Below are 17,393 nucleotides of genomic sequence, written 5' to 3'. Positions count from 1 at the left end.
TCTCACCTGGGGAGAAGGGTGGAAGGACATGGGCGTGGGGACTGGGCCAGGATCCCAGAAGGTTGAGCATGGACTAGGCTGGGAGGGGTCAGAATGCTGGGGAGATGGCATAATGGCTGTGCTGCTGTGGTGCCTGAGACTCCTAGGCCCCAGGTTCAATCCCCAGCACCCACCATAAATCACAGCTGAATGGTGTTCTTTCTCTTCCTCTGCACCTCTTTCCTATGTAAATACGTACATTTGAAGAAGTGCTGGCTGAGTGAAGTGCAGGAGGCAGGCCCTCTTGGCCAGGTGGTGGTGCTGGGCGCAGGACGGCCCCCACTCTGTAACTAGAGCAACAGAGTCACTCTGTACCCTGGCTTGCTAGTGGACGAGCATCCCCGGGGAGCTGAGCTGAGGACCCCCCTCTTCCTCTAAAGCTAAAAGGGCCTGTCTGTAGCTGTGCGAGTAGTGTCTGGGATGATCAGAAGGCAGCGTCGGAGTCCAGAGCACACTGCACACGCTGGGGAACGACGCAGCCAAGGTGGCCAGCTCTGCGCTGCTCCCATAAATCTGCAAAGCCATGTTTGCCCTGGGTATGCCTCAACACCAGGCATCTTTAGCTCCTTGTGGTTCAAAGGAAGCCTGGGTGGTCGAGTCGAGCTCACGGTGAAATGGCCTCCCCTGAGTGCCTGTCCCTTCTCCTCCCCAGGGGCCAGCTAGTGTGTGGGTGCAGTGCCGGCTGCTGGCTGAAGGGCCTGGGAAGTCTGCCCATTTTGCAGGCATGGCGGGGCCACCTCGGAGGGGCCCCCCAGGAAGCCATGATGCAGCGCTGCAGGTGGGGGCCCCAGTGGAGCTCCTGGGCAGGCTGAGAGCTTGCGGGGCCCGTGTGTGCGTGTGTGTGTGTGTGTGTGTGTGTGTGTGTGGTGTGTGCTTTTGTGTGTGTGTGTGTGTGTGGTTTTCTGGGATCCATCCATGTTGGTGCCTGGAGTCGCTCAAAGTCCCGGTGGGGAAAGAAGCCTGCAAGCCCGCGGGGGCTGAGGGTGACGGGGGGGGGGGGGGGCGCACGCGGTGGGGAAGGGAACCTGCAAGCCCGTGGGGACCCGGGGGGGGGGGGGTCGTGGAGGCGACCGGCAAGCGGTTGAGAAGGAGTCTGCAACCCGCGGCGACCCGGACGCTACCCCGCAGCGGGGCGCAGGCAGAGGGGCGCGGGCCCGCGGGCAGGCGGGGGCGCAGGCGGCCCGGCGCGGCTGCCTTGACTTCCCCGCGGGGGCGGCGGGGGCGGAGCCGGGCGGCAGCCGCACACGTGACGGCGGCGGGCACGGCGGGCGGCCCGAGCGGCCTGGAGCCCTGGGAGCTGCGCGCGCCCCGGCCCCGTCGCTCCGCCGGCCTCGCGCTGCGCATTCTCTCCTGGCGGCGGCGCCACCTGCAGCCGCGCTCCGCGAACATGGCGACACGGAGCAGCAGGAGGGAGCCGCGACTCCCCTTCCTCCTCGCCCTGGTCGCGCTGCTGCCGCCCGCGGCTGTCGGCGAGTCCGGGGCGCTGAGCCTGCGGGGCGGCCGCGCGCAGCTGCCCCAGGACCGGGGCTTCCTCGTGGTGCAGGGCGGCCCGCGAGAGCTGCTGCGGCGGCGGGAGGCGGCCGACAAGCCCGCTCGGAGGAGACGGAGCGCTGCCCCGCAGCCCGAGCCCATCAAGGTGTACGGACAGGTGAGCGCCGCCCCGCACCCCTGCACCCCCGCCCCCCCCCCGCACCCCTGCGCCCGTGCACCCCTGCGCCTCGGCGGGCTCGCCGGCCCCCGGTTGTTTTGCGCTCCCACTTGAGCACTGCGGGTGGCCCTCGAATCCCACGGGTCCCCTGCTTCCTGTCGGGCTCTGCGACCGTATTCCAGGTGACTCTCGGGGTGCAGCCCCCCTCCCAGACCCCCCCAGACCCCCGCGGCGCGCGTGCACCCCGCGTACTTGGCGGCGCCGAGTTACCTGTGGACCATCTTCCCTGCTGGCCGAGGGGACGCTCCCAGGCTGCAGTCCCTCGCTCCCAGAGAGGAGGATGTTCTCCCCCCAACCCCCGTGCATCTCAGTCCCAGAGAAGACGGGAGACCCGGCGCAGGGTCCTCGCTGCAGGAGCGCTGTGTGTACCGTGAGTTCCTGCCACCCCACTGCCCCCATCTCAAGCCCTCGGCTTGCTTTCTGTAGGAAAACACCCCCCCACCACACACACACACACACACACACACATCCTTGGGCGCCTGGGCTCCAGTCAGCCTGCAGGGATCCGGCAGGCAGCAGTACTGTAGCAGCGAGGCGATTTTCTTCCACCCGGGCAATGGGTTTATGGGATCATAACTAAAGTGGATTTCACTTTTATGGCCAGACTCGCAGCTCGGAATTGCAAACCGAGTTCCTGACTGTGCACTGGCAAAATGGATTTGATGTTTGATGATGCTCCGGCCTCTGGGGGGGGGGGGTGGCCTCCTCCCCCTCCGCAGCCCTGCAGTGGAGATTGACAACAACTTCCCCCTCACCACCGCATACACACTCCTGGGAGTGGGCCCCCCGAAGGCAGAGTAAACATGGAAATACTGGTCTCTCCCACCCATTCCCCCACAGGCAGGAAATAAGTCAGGGTGCAGTGCTGAGTCCCCCAGCCTGGCGGTCCCCCAGACCCTCTCAGCCTGCTGTGTCGTGTGTTGATGGAAACTAGGGCTCAGCGGCCGGCCAGGCCCCTCTGCAGTGTCTCAGTGACCTTTGGGTGGTCATCTAGTCCCTGGTCTTCACCCAGTGCCTCGTGAGTCGCTGTCTTCTAGAACAGCAGTTGGTTCTGGGGGGTGGGGGAGATTGGCCTCCAGTGGGTGGGAGCTTGTTGCTTCCTCCACCTTCATTCAGCCTCAGGGCTGGGGACTGCTGGGGGCCTGCCTAGTGGGGTGCTGCTGGGCTCTCTCCACCCCCATCGGAAACTTCTTTTCTGTACCGTTGAGTAAAGGTTCCACCTCAGGTGGGGGGAGGGTGGGAGGAAGACTCTGCTGGGGACACCTGTCTCTTCTGGAGCATGGGTGAAGCTGACCTTTCTGGCTGAAGAAAAGTATCCTGGGTGGTCTGGGAGGTGGTGCAGTGATAAAGCATTGGACTCTCAAGCATGAGGTCCTGAGTCCTGAGTTCGATCCCCGGCAGCACATGTGTCAGAGTGATGTCTGGTTCTTTCTCTCTCCTCCTATCTTTCTCATTAATAAATAAATAAATAAAATCTTTAAAAAAAAAAAGCACCCTGGCCTGGCCTTTCTCCCTTCCTTCCTCCCTCGGGTTTGACTGGTTTCTGATAGCTCCTGGGGGGTGTGGGGGGGAGCTGGCCTTCTTGTGCTGGTGCCTCCAGAGCCTGGATTTGGGCTTGCAGGTCGCAGAGCCAGCCCGCTCTGTTGTTGGCTTGAGGCTGGAGGGCACAACCTGCCTCTGAGGCTGCCCCCTCCTCTGCCTGTGAGCTCGGGGTGGCCCTGGGGCTGGTGACTGAGTGGTGTTCAGGACTGCAGCCAGACGGGAGCAGGACCACCTGGCACTGGGCTTTTCACCTCCAGCTGTGTCTGCATGGCCCAGGGAGCCCACCAGCAAGGCCCTGCCGTCCCACTGACCTTGCTAGCTGGGTGCCTCATTCACACCGCGTCCTGGGGCTATACCTGGCTTCTGCTAACCTGGAGCCTAGCTTCTCCTTTACATTTGGCTTTGTCGACTTTTTATTTATTATGAGAGGGAAAGAGAGAGACAGCATCAGAGAGAGTGCTGCTGAAGTCTGACAACAGAAAGGTGGGATGTGTGGGGTCTCAGACATGCACATTAGAGCTCTGGGAGGCTGAGCTACCCTAGAGTTATTGCTGGGTTCCCTGCCTGCACAACACACAGACTTTCTTTTTAGAAAGAAACATTTAAAAATAATTATCTTGTTTATTAGTTAGAAACAGGCAGAAATGGAGAGGGAAGGGGGTAATAGAGAGTTAGAGAGACACATCTGCAGCCCTGCTTCACCACTCTTTCCCCCTGCAGGTGGGGGCTGGGGACTTGAACCCGAGTTCTTGTGCATTGTGACGTGCGCTCAACCCGGTGGGCCACCGCTTGGCCCCCAGGTTTTTGCTTTCTTCAGGGTTATATCACTAGGGCTCCATGCCTGCACTACGAATCCAACTGTTCCTGTGGTCATTTTTTATTTTTATTTTTCATATAGGACAGAGAGAAATTGAGAGGAGAGGGGAAGATAGGGAGAGAGAAAGATAGATACCTGCAGACCTGCCTCACCGCTTGTGAAGCGACTCCCCCTCCCCGCCACAGGTGAGGAGCCAGGGACTCGAACAGGGATCCTTGTGTTTTGTATTATGTGCACTTAACCTGGTGCGCCACCTCCCGGCCCCCACCTGACTTTTTTAAAAATAGAGCGAGAGCAACAGAGAGAGGAGAGACACCACAGTATTTCTTCACTGCTCATAATGCCCACCCCTCCATGCAGGTGTTCCTGCATAGTGGCTGGGGTCTTGAACCCAGATCCTCATGCAGGGAAAACATGTGGGTGAGCTGTCTCCCGGTCTCTCCCCTTCAAAATGTATTTTTAGAAAATGTTTATCTTATCATATATGCATTTCTTCCTTTCTTCCTTTCTTTCTCTCTTTTGCCTCCAGGGTTATCACTGGGGCTTGGTGCCTGTATTACAAATCCACTTCTCCTGGAGGCTTCCCCCCTTTTGTTGCCCTTATTGTTTATTGTTGTTATTGCTGTTGTTGTTGGATAGGACAGAGAGAAATAGAGAGAGGAGGGGAAGACAGAGAGGAGGAGAGAAAGACAGACACCTGCAGACCTGCTTCACCGCCTGTGAAGCGACTCCCCTGCAGGTGGGGAGCCGGGGGCTTGAACTGGGATCCTCATTCCTGTCCTTGCACTTTGCGCCACGTGTGCTTAACCCGTTGTGCTACCACCCAACCCCCCATATATGCATTTCTATATGGGGGTTCACCTGAGACAGAGAGCCAGATCCTCACTGGCAAGTACAGTGCAGGGGCGTGGCTGGAAGCAGCAGCCCAGCTTTGCTAATCTGAGGCCATTTCCCCAGTTGCCTGCCCCTCAAAGTTTAAACCTTCTGGTCTGGGAGGTGGCGCAATGGATAAAGCACTGGATTCTCAAGCATGAGGTCCCAACTTCAGTCCCCGGCAGCACATGTACCAGAGTGATGTCTAGCTTTCTTCCTATCTTTCACATGAATAAAGAAATAAAATCTTAAAAAAAAAAAAAGAAGTGTAAAATCTCAGGCGTTGTCATGCTTTTCTGTGGTGTTGCATGAGTTGAGCTCGAGCGTGGTGGTCCAGAGAGAGTGGGGACAGATAGGGGTGACCAGTATTTCACCCCTGCTCCCTGAATACAGTGGAAGAGGGCAGGAAGCAGACGCTAGTGCAGGCCTTGCCCAGGAGGGGCAGGGAGGCAGCTCCCTCTGCAGTCGGCCTCGGTGGGGCACGTGCGGTGTGGGCCTGGGTGGAGGCAAAGACCTCAGATCCTGGGCAGCTCCTGCTCTCTTGATTTTTGCGGTGAGGTTAAGAAGTCTCCTGGGGGTGGGGGTATAGCATAATGGTTATGTAAACAGACTCTCATGCCTGAGGCTCTCAAGTCCCAGGTTCAGTCCTCCACACCGCCATAAGCCAGAGCTCAGCAGTGCTCTGGTAAAAAAAAAAAAAAAAAAAGTCTCCTGATGGGCAAATGGGGGTTGGAGGCTCAAGCTACTGACCCAGGAAGCTTTTTCTTATTTATTTATTTTAATTTAATTTATATTAATTTATTGGGGAATTAATGTTTTACAGTTGACAGTAAATACAATAGTATGTACATGCATAGCATTTTCCAGTTTTCCATATAACAATACAACCCCCACTAGGTCCTCTGTCATCCTGTTCCAGGACCTGACCTCTCCTCCCACCCACCCCAGAATCTTTTACTTTGGTGCAATGCACCAACTCCAGTCCAAGTTCTGCTTAGTGTTTTCCCTTCTGATCTTGTCTTTCAACTTCTGCCTGTGAGCGAGATCATCCCACATTCATCCTTCTGTTTCTGACTTATTTCACTTAAGATGATTTCTTCAAGCTCCATCCAAGATGGGCTGAAAATGGTGAAATCACCATTTTTAACACCTGAGTAATATTCCATTGTGTATATAGACCATAGCTTGCTCAGCCACTCATCTGTTGTTGGGCACCTGCGTCCCAGGAGGCTTTTCTTTTTTTTTTTTTTCTTTCTTCACTTTTGTTGCTCTTGCTTTATCGTTGCTGTGGTTATTATTATCATTGTTATTGATGTTGTTGTTGGATAGGGCAGAGAGAAATAGAGAGAGGAAGGGAAGACAGAGAAGGGGAGACCAGGAGTCAGGTGGTGGTGCAGCTGGTTAAGCGCAGGTGGCGCAAAGCACAAGGACCGGCGTAAGAATCCCGGTTCGAGCCCCCGGGTCCCCACCTGCAGGGGAGTCGCTTCACAAGTGGTGAAGCAGGTCTGCAGGTGTCTATCTTTCCCTGTCTTCCCCCTTCTCTCCATTTCTCTCTGTCCTATCCAACAACAACGACATCAATAATAACTACAACAATAAAACAACAAGGGCAACCAAAGGGAATAAATAAATCTTTAAAAAAAATCTTAAAAAAAAATATAGACACCTGCAGACCTGCTTCACTGTCTGTGAAGCAACCTCCCCGCAGGTGGGGAGCCGGCGGGCTCACTGGGATCCTTGAGCCGGGCTCACTGGGATCCTTGAGCCGGTCCTTGTGCTTTGCGCCGATGTGCACTTGACCCACTGTGCTAGTGCCTGACTCCCCACCCCCACCCCTGGAAGCTTTTCTTTGGGGGCTTGGTAAGAAGCCAGCTCTGAAGAGAGGAGGGGGGGTGCATTGCTTACTAACAGGGAAAGGGGAGGGAGAACCAGAGCTTCACTCTGGCCATCCATGCTGGGGGGAGTGAGCACTGGAGCTGTGCCTGAAAGCCCTGTGCCTCAGTCCTGCACACCTGCCCGGCCTTTTGCTCTGGCTTCACCCACCTGTAGAGAGTGGCACAGCCAGTCTGACCAGATTCACGGTCACGGTCTCTGACATGCGAGACTGATTGGACTTTTTTTTTCTTTCTCTTTTTTTTTTCATATTTTTTTTTGATATTTATTTATCTCCTTTTTGTTGCTCTTGTTTTTTTTTTTTATTTTTGTAGTTACTATTGTTATTACTGATGTCGTCGTTGAATAGGACAGAGAGAAATGGAGAGAGGAGGGAAAGACAGAGAGGAGGAGAGAAAGACAGACACCTGCAGACCTGCTTCACCGCTTGTGAAGCGACTCCCCTGCAGGTGGGGAGCCGGGGGCTCGAACCGGGATCCCTACGCCTGTCCTTGCTCTTAGCCCGCTGCACCACTGCCCGATCCCCGATTTATTTATTTTTGTAGTGCTGATGTATTTGTGATGTCACTGCTCCCAGGCTACTTTTCCACTCTGACCAGAGAGAGATAAAGACAGAGAGAGAAGGGCAGAGACACTGTAACACGTCCTCTGTGGTGTCACAGTTTGAACCTGGGCTGCTCACGGCAAGGCATATACTCTCCCCAGGAGTTCAAGATATTTATAAACATGGGAGAGAGAGAGGGAGGGAACACCAGAGCAGTGGGTTAGTCAGTGCTACTACACAGGTTGCCATAAGCAAGGGCCTGGCTTCAAGCTCTGGTCCTTACCTGTAGGGGGGGAAGAAGCTTCAGAAGAGGTGAGACAGGGCTGCAGGTGTCTGTCTTTCTCTCCTCCTCTCTGTCTTCCTCTCCTCTCTCCATTTCTCTCTGTCCTATCCAACAACAGCAACAACAACAACAGAGGCCCAGGAGATAGTTCACCGGTGGAGTGCACACTTTACTGTGTACAAGGACCTGGGTTTTGAGTCACCAGCTGCCCAGTGGGTACACCACAGGGGTAAGCTTCACAAGTCACAGGGCAGTGCTGTCACTTCTCCTCTGTCTTTTCCTCCCTTTCTTTTTTTTTTTTTTAATATTTATTTATTCCCTTTTGTTGCCCTTGTTGTTTTATTGTTGTAGTTATTATTGTTGTTGTCGTTGTTGGAGAGGACAGAGAGAAATGGAGAGAGGAGGGGAAGACAGAGAGGAGGAGAGCAAGACAGACACCTGCAGACCTGCTTCACCGCCTGTGAAGCGACTCCCCTGCAGGTGGGGAGCCGGGGTTCGAACCGGGATCCTTATGCCAGTCCTTGGGCTTTGCGCCACGTGCGCTTAACCCGCTGCGCTACAGCCCGACTCCTCTTCCTCCCTTTCTGTCTCTCACCCACTATTTGGAAAAGCCCTGGGAGCCCACCTGGACAGCATGCTGGCTTTGTTCTGCACGTAACCCAGGTTCGAGCCTGACCCCCAACACACCGTGCTTTGAAACTTTTTTCTTTTTGTCTCCAGGATTATCACTGAGACTTGGTACCTGTGTGACTCGACCACACTGGAGAGTTTCTTTTTCTTTTAGGGAGAGAGTGAGAGACAGAAAGAGAGGAGGAGAAACAGCACAGTACTGCCTTAGCTCCCATGTGATAGCCGAGGCTCAAACCCGGGTCCTCAGGCATGGGAACCCGTGTACTCTGCTGGGGGAGCTGTCTCTTGGCCTCTGAGCTGGGCCTGTGAGCTCGCTCTCTCTTTCTCTTGCCTCCTGGGCTGTTGCTGGGGCTCAGTGCCTGCAAGCCCCATTTTTCCTTTTTCTTTTTTCCCCTCCATTTTATTGGATAGGGCAGAGAGAAATTCGGAGTGGAGGGCGAGGGAGGGAGGGAGGGAGAGAGAGAGAGAGAAAGAGGGGGAGAGAGAGAGAAATAAGACATCTGCAGAGCTGCTGTTTCACCGTTTGTGAGGCATCCCCCCCTTCAGGTTGGGATATAGGGGCTGGAACCTGGATCCTTTTGTGGGTTCTTGCGCTTTATAGCTTCATACTTCATACACTTTATCGGGTGTGCCTCTGCCCTGTGCCCCACCTGCCCTCCAAAAGAAAAAAGTCTGCCCAGAGTTACAAAGCCCTAGTGATAACAGCAAAAAGAGGTCAAGTCCAAGAAGAGGGAGATTGTGTGATTTTTTTTTTTTTTCTGCTCTGAATCTTCCTCCTGATGTCCTCTCAGCCTCCTGCTCACTGCTCTGCCAGTCCACCTGCCTTTGCCTGCAAGCCCTTACTGCGCTCTTTTTCTTTTTAATCTACATCTTTATTTAAAAAATATTTTATTTACTTTAATGAGAGGGGGGAAAGAGAGGTACAGAGAGAAAGATGGGGGGGGGCTGGGTGGTGGCACACCTGGTTGAGTGCCCATGTTACAATGTGCCAGGACCCAGGTTCGAGCTCCTGGTCCCCACCTGCAGGGGGAAAGCTTTGTGAGTGATGAAGCAGGGCTGCAGGTGTCTATCTTTCTCTCCCTCTCTGTCTTCCCCTCTTCTCTCAATTTCTACTTTATCCAACAGCAACAGCAGTGCTGCAGGCAAAATAGTGCTGCAAGTGTCTCTCTGTCTCCATCCGTATCACCCTCCATCCCTCTCGACTTCTGGCTGTCTCTAGCTAATAAATAAAGATAAAAAAATATTTTAAAAAAATCTATAAGCTCTGGTTTATGGTGGTGCTGGGGATTGAACCTGGGACTCAATACCTCAGATGTGAAAGGCATTTCTGTAACCATTATGCTGTCTCCCCAACCCCTTACTCTGCCCCTCACCTGTGGAGGCTGCCTCCCTGTCTCCCCAGGATCATGGGAAGAGTTCTCCAGCCTCCTACAGCACTGCTGCTCCTGACCTGAAGATCTCTGTCGCCTGTTCCTCTCCCCATCGTCTGTGCCTGGGGACACAGATCTTCTCTGTCCCACACAGGGGAGGCCCCTCCTGGGTGCTTGTCCACCCACCGCACGCCAGCAGGGAGAGGCTGAGGCTGGGTGGGCAGCTCACCCTCAGCCTCACTCTGAGGCCAAGGGCCAGTGCTAGTGAGTAGACTCAGCGTGTGGTCAGGTCCAGCCCTTTTTCCATTTGAAGATATTAGTTGTGGGGGAGCCAGCGTAGCACACCCCGTCAAGTGCACATAGTATGATGCACAAGGACCTGGGTTCGAGCCTCCCGCTCCCCACCTACAGGGGGAAAGCTTCACAAGCAATGAAGCAGTGCTGTACGTGTCTCTGTCTCTCTCTCTCTTTTATCTCCCTCCCCTCTCAATTTCTCTCTGTCTTATCAAATAAAATAAAGTTATAAAGAAAATAAAATTGGGGGGGGGGGCCAGGCGGTGGAGCATCTGGTTAAGCACACACATTACAATCTGTAAGGACCCAGGTTCAAGCCCCTGGTCCCCACCTGTAAGGGGAAAGCTTCATGAGTGGTGAAGCAGGGCTGCAGGGGTCTCTGTTTCTCTCCATCTGTATCTCCCCTTCCCATCTCAATTTCTCTCTATCTCTATCCAATCATAAATAAATAAAAGATTGTGGCCCGGGAGGTGGCGCAGTAGATAAAGCATTGAATTCTCAACCACGAGGTCCTGAGTTCAATCCCCAGCAGCACATGTACCAGAGTGATGTCTGGTTCTTTCTTTCTCTGCCTGTCTTTCTCATGAATAAATAAATAAATTCTTTTAAAAAAATCTAAAAAAATGAATAAAAGATTTTAAAAATAAAGAAAAGAAAAATCAGACTTAAAATTTTATTTCTTTATTGTATATAAGAGAGTTTCACATGAGAAAGAGAGAAGGAGGGAGACAGAAGCCAAGTACCATTCTGTAATGTGCCAGTGCTGGGGATCGAACCGGGAACCTCAGCTGGAGGAGTCTGAAGCCTTACCCGTTGAGCCAGCCCCCCAGCCACAGGCCTGCGCTGCTTCCTGCGCTGCTTCCTCTGCTATCCTGGGGGTTGTTCTGAAGAGGTGGGAGTCCCATGGTCTAGAACTCTCCCTTCTAGGGCATTTGTGATATTGTATGAGGAAAAAGGAAAAAAAAAGAAAAAAAAAAAAGAAAAAACCAAAAAACTTTTGGAGGGAAGCATAGCACCAAGCTCAACAGGATTTACAGGTCCCATTTTTCCTTCTTCTTTCTCTCTTTCTTTCTTTCTTTCTTTCTTTCTTTCTTTCTTTCTTTCTTTCTTTCTTTCTTTCTTTCTTTCAATTCCTGCTTGCTTCTTCAGGGCCAGGGAGTGTTCAGTGTCCTGAATCAAGGCTGTAAATCAAGTGTCTGTCTCAGCCAAGCCCTTGGGACAAAGAGCCTCTCTTTGGAGTCCCTTCCTACCTGGTACATCTCGGGGGAGAACAGGCTGGTTGATTATGAAGCCAGGGGGGTTGGCCTGTGTGCCTCCGTGCAGGTGAACAGTCACTGGGCTTATTGGCTTGGCTCGGTAAGGGCTGTGACCTTGAAAACCTACCTACCAAAAAAAAAAAAAAGAAAAAAAGAAAACCTACCTACCTTCCTACCTTCCTACCTACCTTCCTACCTTCCTACCTACCTTCCTACCTTCCTACCTTCCTACCTACCTTCCTACCTTCCTTCCTTCCTTCCTTCCTTCCTTCCTTCCTTCCTTCCTTCCTTTTTACCTTTTTTCTTCCTTTCTCTCTTTTTTTCTTTGCCTCTAGGGTTATTGCTGGGGCTCAGTGCTGACACTGTAAATCCACTGCTCCTGGTGGCCATTTTCCCCATTTTATTTGACAGAACAGAGAGAAATGGAGAGAGGAGGGGAAGACAGAGAGGGGGAGAGAAAGACAGACACCTGCAGACCTGCTTCACCACCTGTGAAGGGACTCCCCTGCAGGTGGGGGGCCGGGGGATTGAACCGGGATCCTTATGCCGGTCCTTGTGCTTAGTACTATGTGCATTTCACCAGGTGCGCCACCACCTGGCCCTCTCTTCCTCTTTTTCTTTTCCTCTCTCTTTCTCTCTCTCTCTCATTTGTTCTTTCTCTCTTTCCTTCTTCCTATCTTCTTTTCCTCTTCTTTCTTTTTTTTTTTTTTTTCCCAAATAGAGGCAGAGAGAACTGCAGCTCTGAAGTTTCCTTCAGTGCGGTGAGGGCCGGGCTTGAACCTGGGTCATGTGCATGCAGATGGCAAAGCAGCACACTCCCCAGGTGAGCTCCCTGACTCTGCAAGGCTTCCTGGTTCTGTTTGGTGCTTCTGTTGAATGCTGGTGCTGCTTATTCTGCTAGGTTTCGGACTCCTCTCCACTCCAGCGATAACATGGGTACTGTGGAGCCTGGACGCTGGGAGAGGTGGTAGGAATGAGAAGAGCAGGGGGTGTGTTTGGTTTGCTTGTTGATTGCACGTTACCCTGTGCAGAGGGACCTGCGTTCAAGCCCTCAGTCCCCCTGGAGAAACTTCACAAGCGGTGAAGCAGGACTGCAGGTGTCTGTCTCTCTTTCCTCATCCCCTCTCAATTTCTCTGTCTCGATCCAATAAAAATACAATCTTCAAAGAAAGAAAAGAAGAGAGAGAAGGTGGTGGAGAAGGGAACAGTCGAGCTGAAATGGAAAGCCACCCATCCTATTCCCGTTCAACCTTCAGCAGGTAATCTGCTTACAAAGCACCAGTCTCACAATGGCATCTCATAGTGACTGCACAGTGAGAAGAAAAATCCTGCCTCTCATGTTGCCCGTCCGCCCGGTGTCCCTGCCCAGTTGGCAACGGCTGCCTTCAAGTTTGTTTGTTTTTAAGGATGTATCTACTTTTGTTTATCCATTTATTTATTGCCTCCAGGGTTATTGCTGGGGTTTGGTGCCTACAGTACAAATCCACTGCTCCTGTGGCCATTTTTTCCATTTTGTCGGACAGGACAGAGAGAAATTGAGAGAGGAGGGGAAGATAGGGGGAGAGAAAGACAGACACCTGCAGACCTGCTTCACTGCTTGTGAAGCAACCCCCCTGTAGGTGGGGAGCTGGGCGCTTGAACCAGGATGCAATTTACATCACTGCCTGGCCCCTCTATTTTCATTTATGTATTTATTTATTTTTAAATTTATTTATTCCCTTTTGTTTCCCTTGTTACTTTTTAAAATTGTTGTTGTAGTTATTATTGATGTCGTTGTTGTTGGATAGGACAGAGAGAAATGGAGAGAGGAGGGGAACCTGACTCCCTCTATATTTATTTATTTATTTTTAATTTTTTTAATATTTATTTTCCCTTTTGTTGCCCTTGTTGTTCTTTATTGTTGAGCCTGGAGCCTCATGCACACAGGCAGGCCCTGGCCTCCCCAGCTTAGCATCTCCCTGGCCTGCCATCAGTTCTTGTCGAGCCTCCCAGAAACATACTTCGTGAGTGTAGTATATCTGCGTGTGGCATTGGGTGGCTGGGATTTCAGTGACTTTCCATTACCTATCATTCCCAGTAGCATGCCTAAGGACATGGTTGCTGGAGCCTCAGTGCTTGCATGGCTTTCTGCCTGTCCGTAGCAGGGGAGCTCCCAGAAGTGTCACAGCATAAAACGGAGTTCTGTGCATATCAGGCTGGTGAAGGAAGTCTCATCCTCACTGCTTACAGTTGTCATTGTTGATGATGTTGTTGTTATGTTGTAGCTGTTGTGGGATAGGACAGAGAGAAATGGAGAGAGGAGGGGAAGACAGAGAGGGGGAGAGAAAGACAGACACCTGCAGACCTGCTTCACCACCTGTGAAGCGACTCCCCTGCAGGTGGGGAATCAGGATCCTTAGGTCAGTCCCTGCACTTCTCGCCGCATGTGCTTAACCCGATGTCCACCACGCAGCCCCCAATAAAGGAACCTGCCACGTACATGGGCGTGGACAGTTTCTTGGAGAACTAGGGCTCCAGCTGGGTGCACATTGAGATAGAGAGGAGGTGGACCTGGGCGGGGGTAGAGAGCATAATGGTTATGCAAACAGACTCATACTTGAGGCTCTGAAGTCCCAAGTTCGGTCCCTTTCACCATCATAAGCCAGAGCTGAGCAGTGCTCTGGTAAAAGAAAGGAAGAGGAGGAGGGAGGAGAAGGAGGAGGAAAAGGAGGGGGGGGAGGAGGAGGAGGAGGAGGAGTGAGAGTGGACCTTAGCTTTTTCTGTCTCCTCCAGGGTTATCGCTGGGGCTCAGTGCCGGCACTAGGAATCCACTGCTCCTGGCGGCCATCTTTTTTCCATTGTTGTTGCTGTTGTTAGATAGAACAGAGAGAAATTGAGAGAGGAGGGGAAGACAGAGAGGGAGAAAGACACCTGCAGACCTGCTTCACCGCTTGTGAAGCATCCCCCTGCAGGTAGGGAGCTGGGGGCTCGAACCCCAGACTCTTGCAGGGCCCTTGTACTTAGTACTCCATGTGCTTAATAGGATGACACACACACACACACACACACACCCCGCTTTCACTCTTTTCTAGAATGTTTTCCTTTACCTTCTGTAACATGAGGTTTTATAAGTGGCTTTGGGACCTGGGATCCCGGAGGGAGGCGGTGTTGACAGCAGCCAGCAGCCCATAGCAGAAAATGGATACTGTAGCAACATTCATTCCATCCTCCTGTTTGGCTGTGTCCGCTGTCCTGGACCTATAACAGGAGCGTTTTAGAACAACCCCATTTGCTGTGCTAGGTATTTATTTCTTTATAGCATGGGTTTACCTCGCTAGTGAAATTTTTTTGGCGGATATTAAAATGAGTCTGCTTTTCTTTGAGCAGGGCATAAAGTGGAAGGGTATGAATGTGCTCAGGGAGAAGCAGTCGGGAGATTAGAATTTTCAGGGGTCATTCAGATGCAGAGAGTTGACTGACTAGGACATTCAAGCTGAGGTATGACTTTGGCTTTTCTTCCTTTTTTTTTTTTTTTTAATTTGGCTGTGGTGGCTATGCTTTGGGTTGCATATTAATTACCAGGCTGGTATTTTTCCAGGAGTGAGGGGGCTCTTTTTGTGGGGGCAGCTCAGAAGCTTCCTGTGTGTTCTTGGGGCAGCAGAAGCCACTGGCAAATGGCATATGGAGTCTGGCCACGCAGATGCAAAAATCAATTTCCCTCCGTTTAAGATGAACCGCAGTTAATTCCAACCTAATTTATTGGTGTATCGACCTGAGAACCATGGACCTTCGCTGAAGAGGCGGGGCAGCCTCGAAGCCCTGGGAATGGCTGACGGTGCCATCCATCAGGGGCTGGGGTGAGGGTAGAGGCTTCATCCTGTGTCATGGTGAGACCCTCGGCTCCACATTACAGCCAGAGGACTGCTCTGTGCATGTTGGGGGTGGGGGGCATCCAAGGAAACAGAACTTTCATTCTTTCTCTTTCCCTCCCTCCCTCCTTCCCTCTCTCTCTCTCTCCCTCTCTCTCTCTCTCTCTCTCTCTCTTTCTTTCTTTTCCAGAGCATTGCCCAGCTCTGGCTTTTGGTGGTGCAAGGAGTTGAACTGGGGACTGTGGAGCCTCAGGCATGAGTCTGTTTGCATGACCATTATGCTATCTACCCCCACCTGCAACAGGGTTTTGTAGCCATCTCTACCGCAACAGTGAGTTGAAAATCCAAAACTCCCCTGCAGGGGGAAAGCTTTAAGAGCGGTGAAGCAGGGCTGCAGGTGTCTCTCTGTCTCCCCCTGCCCTCTCAATTTCTCTCTGTCTCTGTCAAAATGACAGATAAATAAAATGTTTAGAAAAAATCCAAAGTTCACCTGCCCCAGTGGGTGCTCGTTCATGTGCTGACTCCATGACTGCGTCACTGCTACATGTCAGATAAGCCTGTGCTCTGGCCTGACCTCACACAGCTGGCCTGCTTAGGTCTTTCTGTGGTGATGGGAGTGTTCAGAGCCTGTGCTGTCTGTGTACAGGCCACGTATGGTGGCAGAGCCCTGGTAATGTGCCTAGCGTGGTCCAGGAGTTGAAATCTCTTTATCTGTTAATTTTCGTTGTTTGTTTCTCGGCCGGTGGGGTTATCACTGAGACTTGATGCTGGTATAATGAGTCTTGTACTCCTGGTGACCATTTTCTTGTCTCATTTTTTTTGTTGTTGTTGTTAGAGACAGAGAGAAGCCCAGAGGGAGAAGAGGTAGAGAGGGAGAGAGACACCTGCAGCTCTGCTTCACTGCTTGGGCCACTTCTCCCCAGTAGGTGGGGACTGGGGCCTTGAACCCGGGGCCTTGCACATGGTAATGTGTGTGCTGTATTGGTTGTGCCACTGCCTGGCCTCCAATTTGTTTATTTTAAAAGGTTTATTTGATGGTGCGACAGCCTCAGACTCTGAGGTCCCAGGCTCATTTGCATGAGCATCAGTCTGAGCTGAGCAGTGCTTGGTTACAGAGAAAGAAGAAAAAGGCGTGTGGTGGGGGTGTCTCGTGCACAAGGGTAGATAGCATAATGGTTATGCAAAGAGACTCTCATGCCTGAGGCTTTGAAGTCCCAGGTTCAATCCCCTGCACCACCATAAGCCGGGAGTGAGCAGGGCTCTGGGGAAAAAAACAAAACAGTGTTTCTGTCTGGGCCAAGTGGTGGCACATGTGTTTGAGCGCACATGTTACAATGCACAAGGACCCAGGTTTGAGCCCCCAATTCCCACCTGCAGGAGGAAAACTTTCCAAGTGGTGAAGCAGGGCTGCAGACGTCTCTCTTCCTGTCCGTTTCCCTCTACCCTCTTGATTTCTGGCTGCCTCTATCCAATAAACAAATAAAAGATAATAAAAAACATTTTTAAAAAGTAGGAGAAGGAGGGAGTTGGGAGGTAGCGCAGCGGGTTAAGCGCAGGTGGCGCAAAACACAAGGACCGGTGTAAGGATCCCGGTTCGAGCCCCCAGCTCCCCACCTGCAGGGAAGTCGCTTCACAGGTGGTGAAGCAGGTCTGCAGGTGTCTGTCTTTCTCTCCCCTTCTCTGTCTTCCCCTCCTCTCTCCATTTCTCTCTGTCCTATCCAACAACGACGATATCAGTAACAACAACAATAACTACAACAATAAAATAAGGGCAATGAAAGGGAGTAAATGAATAAATATTTAAAAAAAAAAAGTTAGGAGAAGGAAAAGGAAAGGAAGAAATCAGTTTGAGGGAGGGGATGAACCCTTCAGTATGAGCAGTACTGGGAATTGAACTCAGGGCCTCATGCACTCAAGTCCCATGTTCTACCACTGATCCACCTCCCCAGCCTCAAAGTTAAAACACTTCACATTGAGATGACTGTTTCTTTGGACTGTGGTATTGGACTGAGGAGTAACTGAAACAGCTGCAGGGCAAGACCCCCTTTTCCCAGTTAGGGGGGGGCAGCCTGGCTCCCCCAGGAGGGAAGCTGTGGGAACTGCAGGGTCTGCAGGTAGCTCCACTAGGGGCCAGGTGTGGGCAGCGGCCGAGGGCAGCACAGTGTCCTTCTTTCTCGGTGCTCACCGGCAGGGCACCTGCCGCCTTCTGTCGGCGACCTGGGCCACAAAGGCCTGTGCCATCTGTCACTTCAGCCCACTGACCTCCGACTTGGCTGGGGGCGGGGGAGGCGGGGAG

General features: G+C 52.4%; 1 protein-coding gene across 1 annotated transcript in view; it reads left to right on the top strand.

Moving 5' to 3' along the window:
• The first annotated feature begins 1,286 nt into the window (after window positions 1-1,286).
• The window catches only part of SORL1 (sortilin related receptor 1), a 219,383-nt gene continuing 203,276 nt past the window's right edge, over window positions 1,287-17,393 (top strand). The window contains exon 1 of the mRNA XM_060179854.1: window positions 1,287-1,687. Within this exon, the coding sequence (XP_060035837.1) occupies window positions 1,427-1,687 (261 nt within the window). The 5' untranslated portion in view covers window positions 1,287-1,426. The remainder of the gene's footprint in view (window positions 1,688-17,393) is intronic.

Source organism: Erinaceus europaeus, chromosome 20 (genome assembly GCF_950295315.1).
Source record: "Erinaceus europaeus chromosome 20, mEriEur2.1, whole genome shotgun sequence".
Lineage (NCBI taxonomy): Eukaryota > Metazoa > Chordata > Mammalia > Eulipotyphla > Erinaceidae > Erinaceus > Erinaceus europaeus.
Note: the sequence above shows the minus strand (reverse complement) of the source record. Positions and strands in the feature narration are given on the sequence as shown.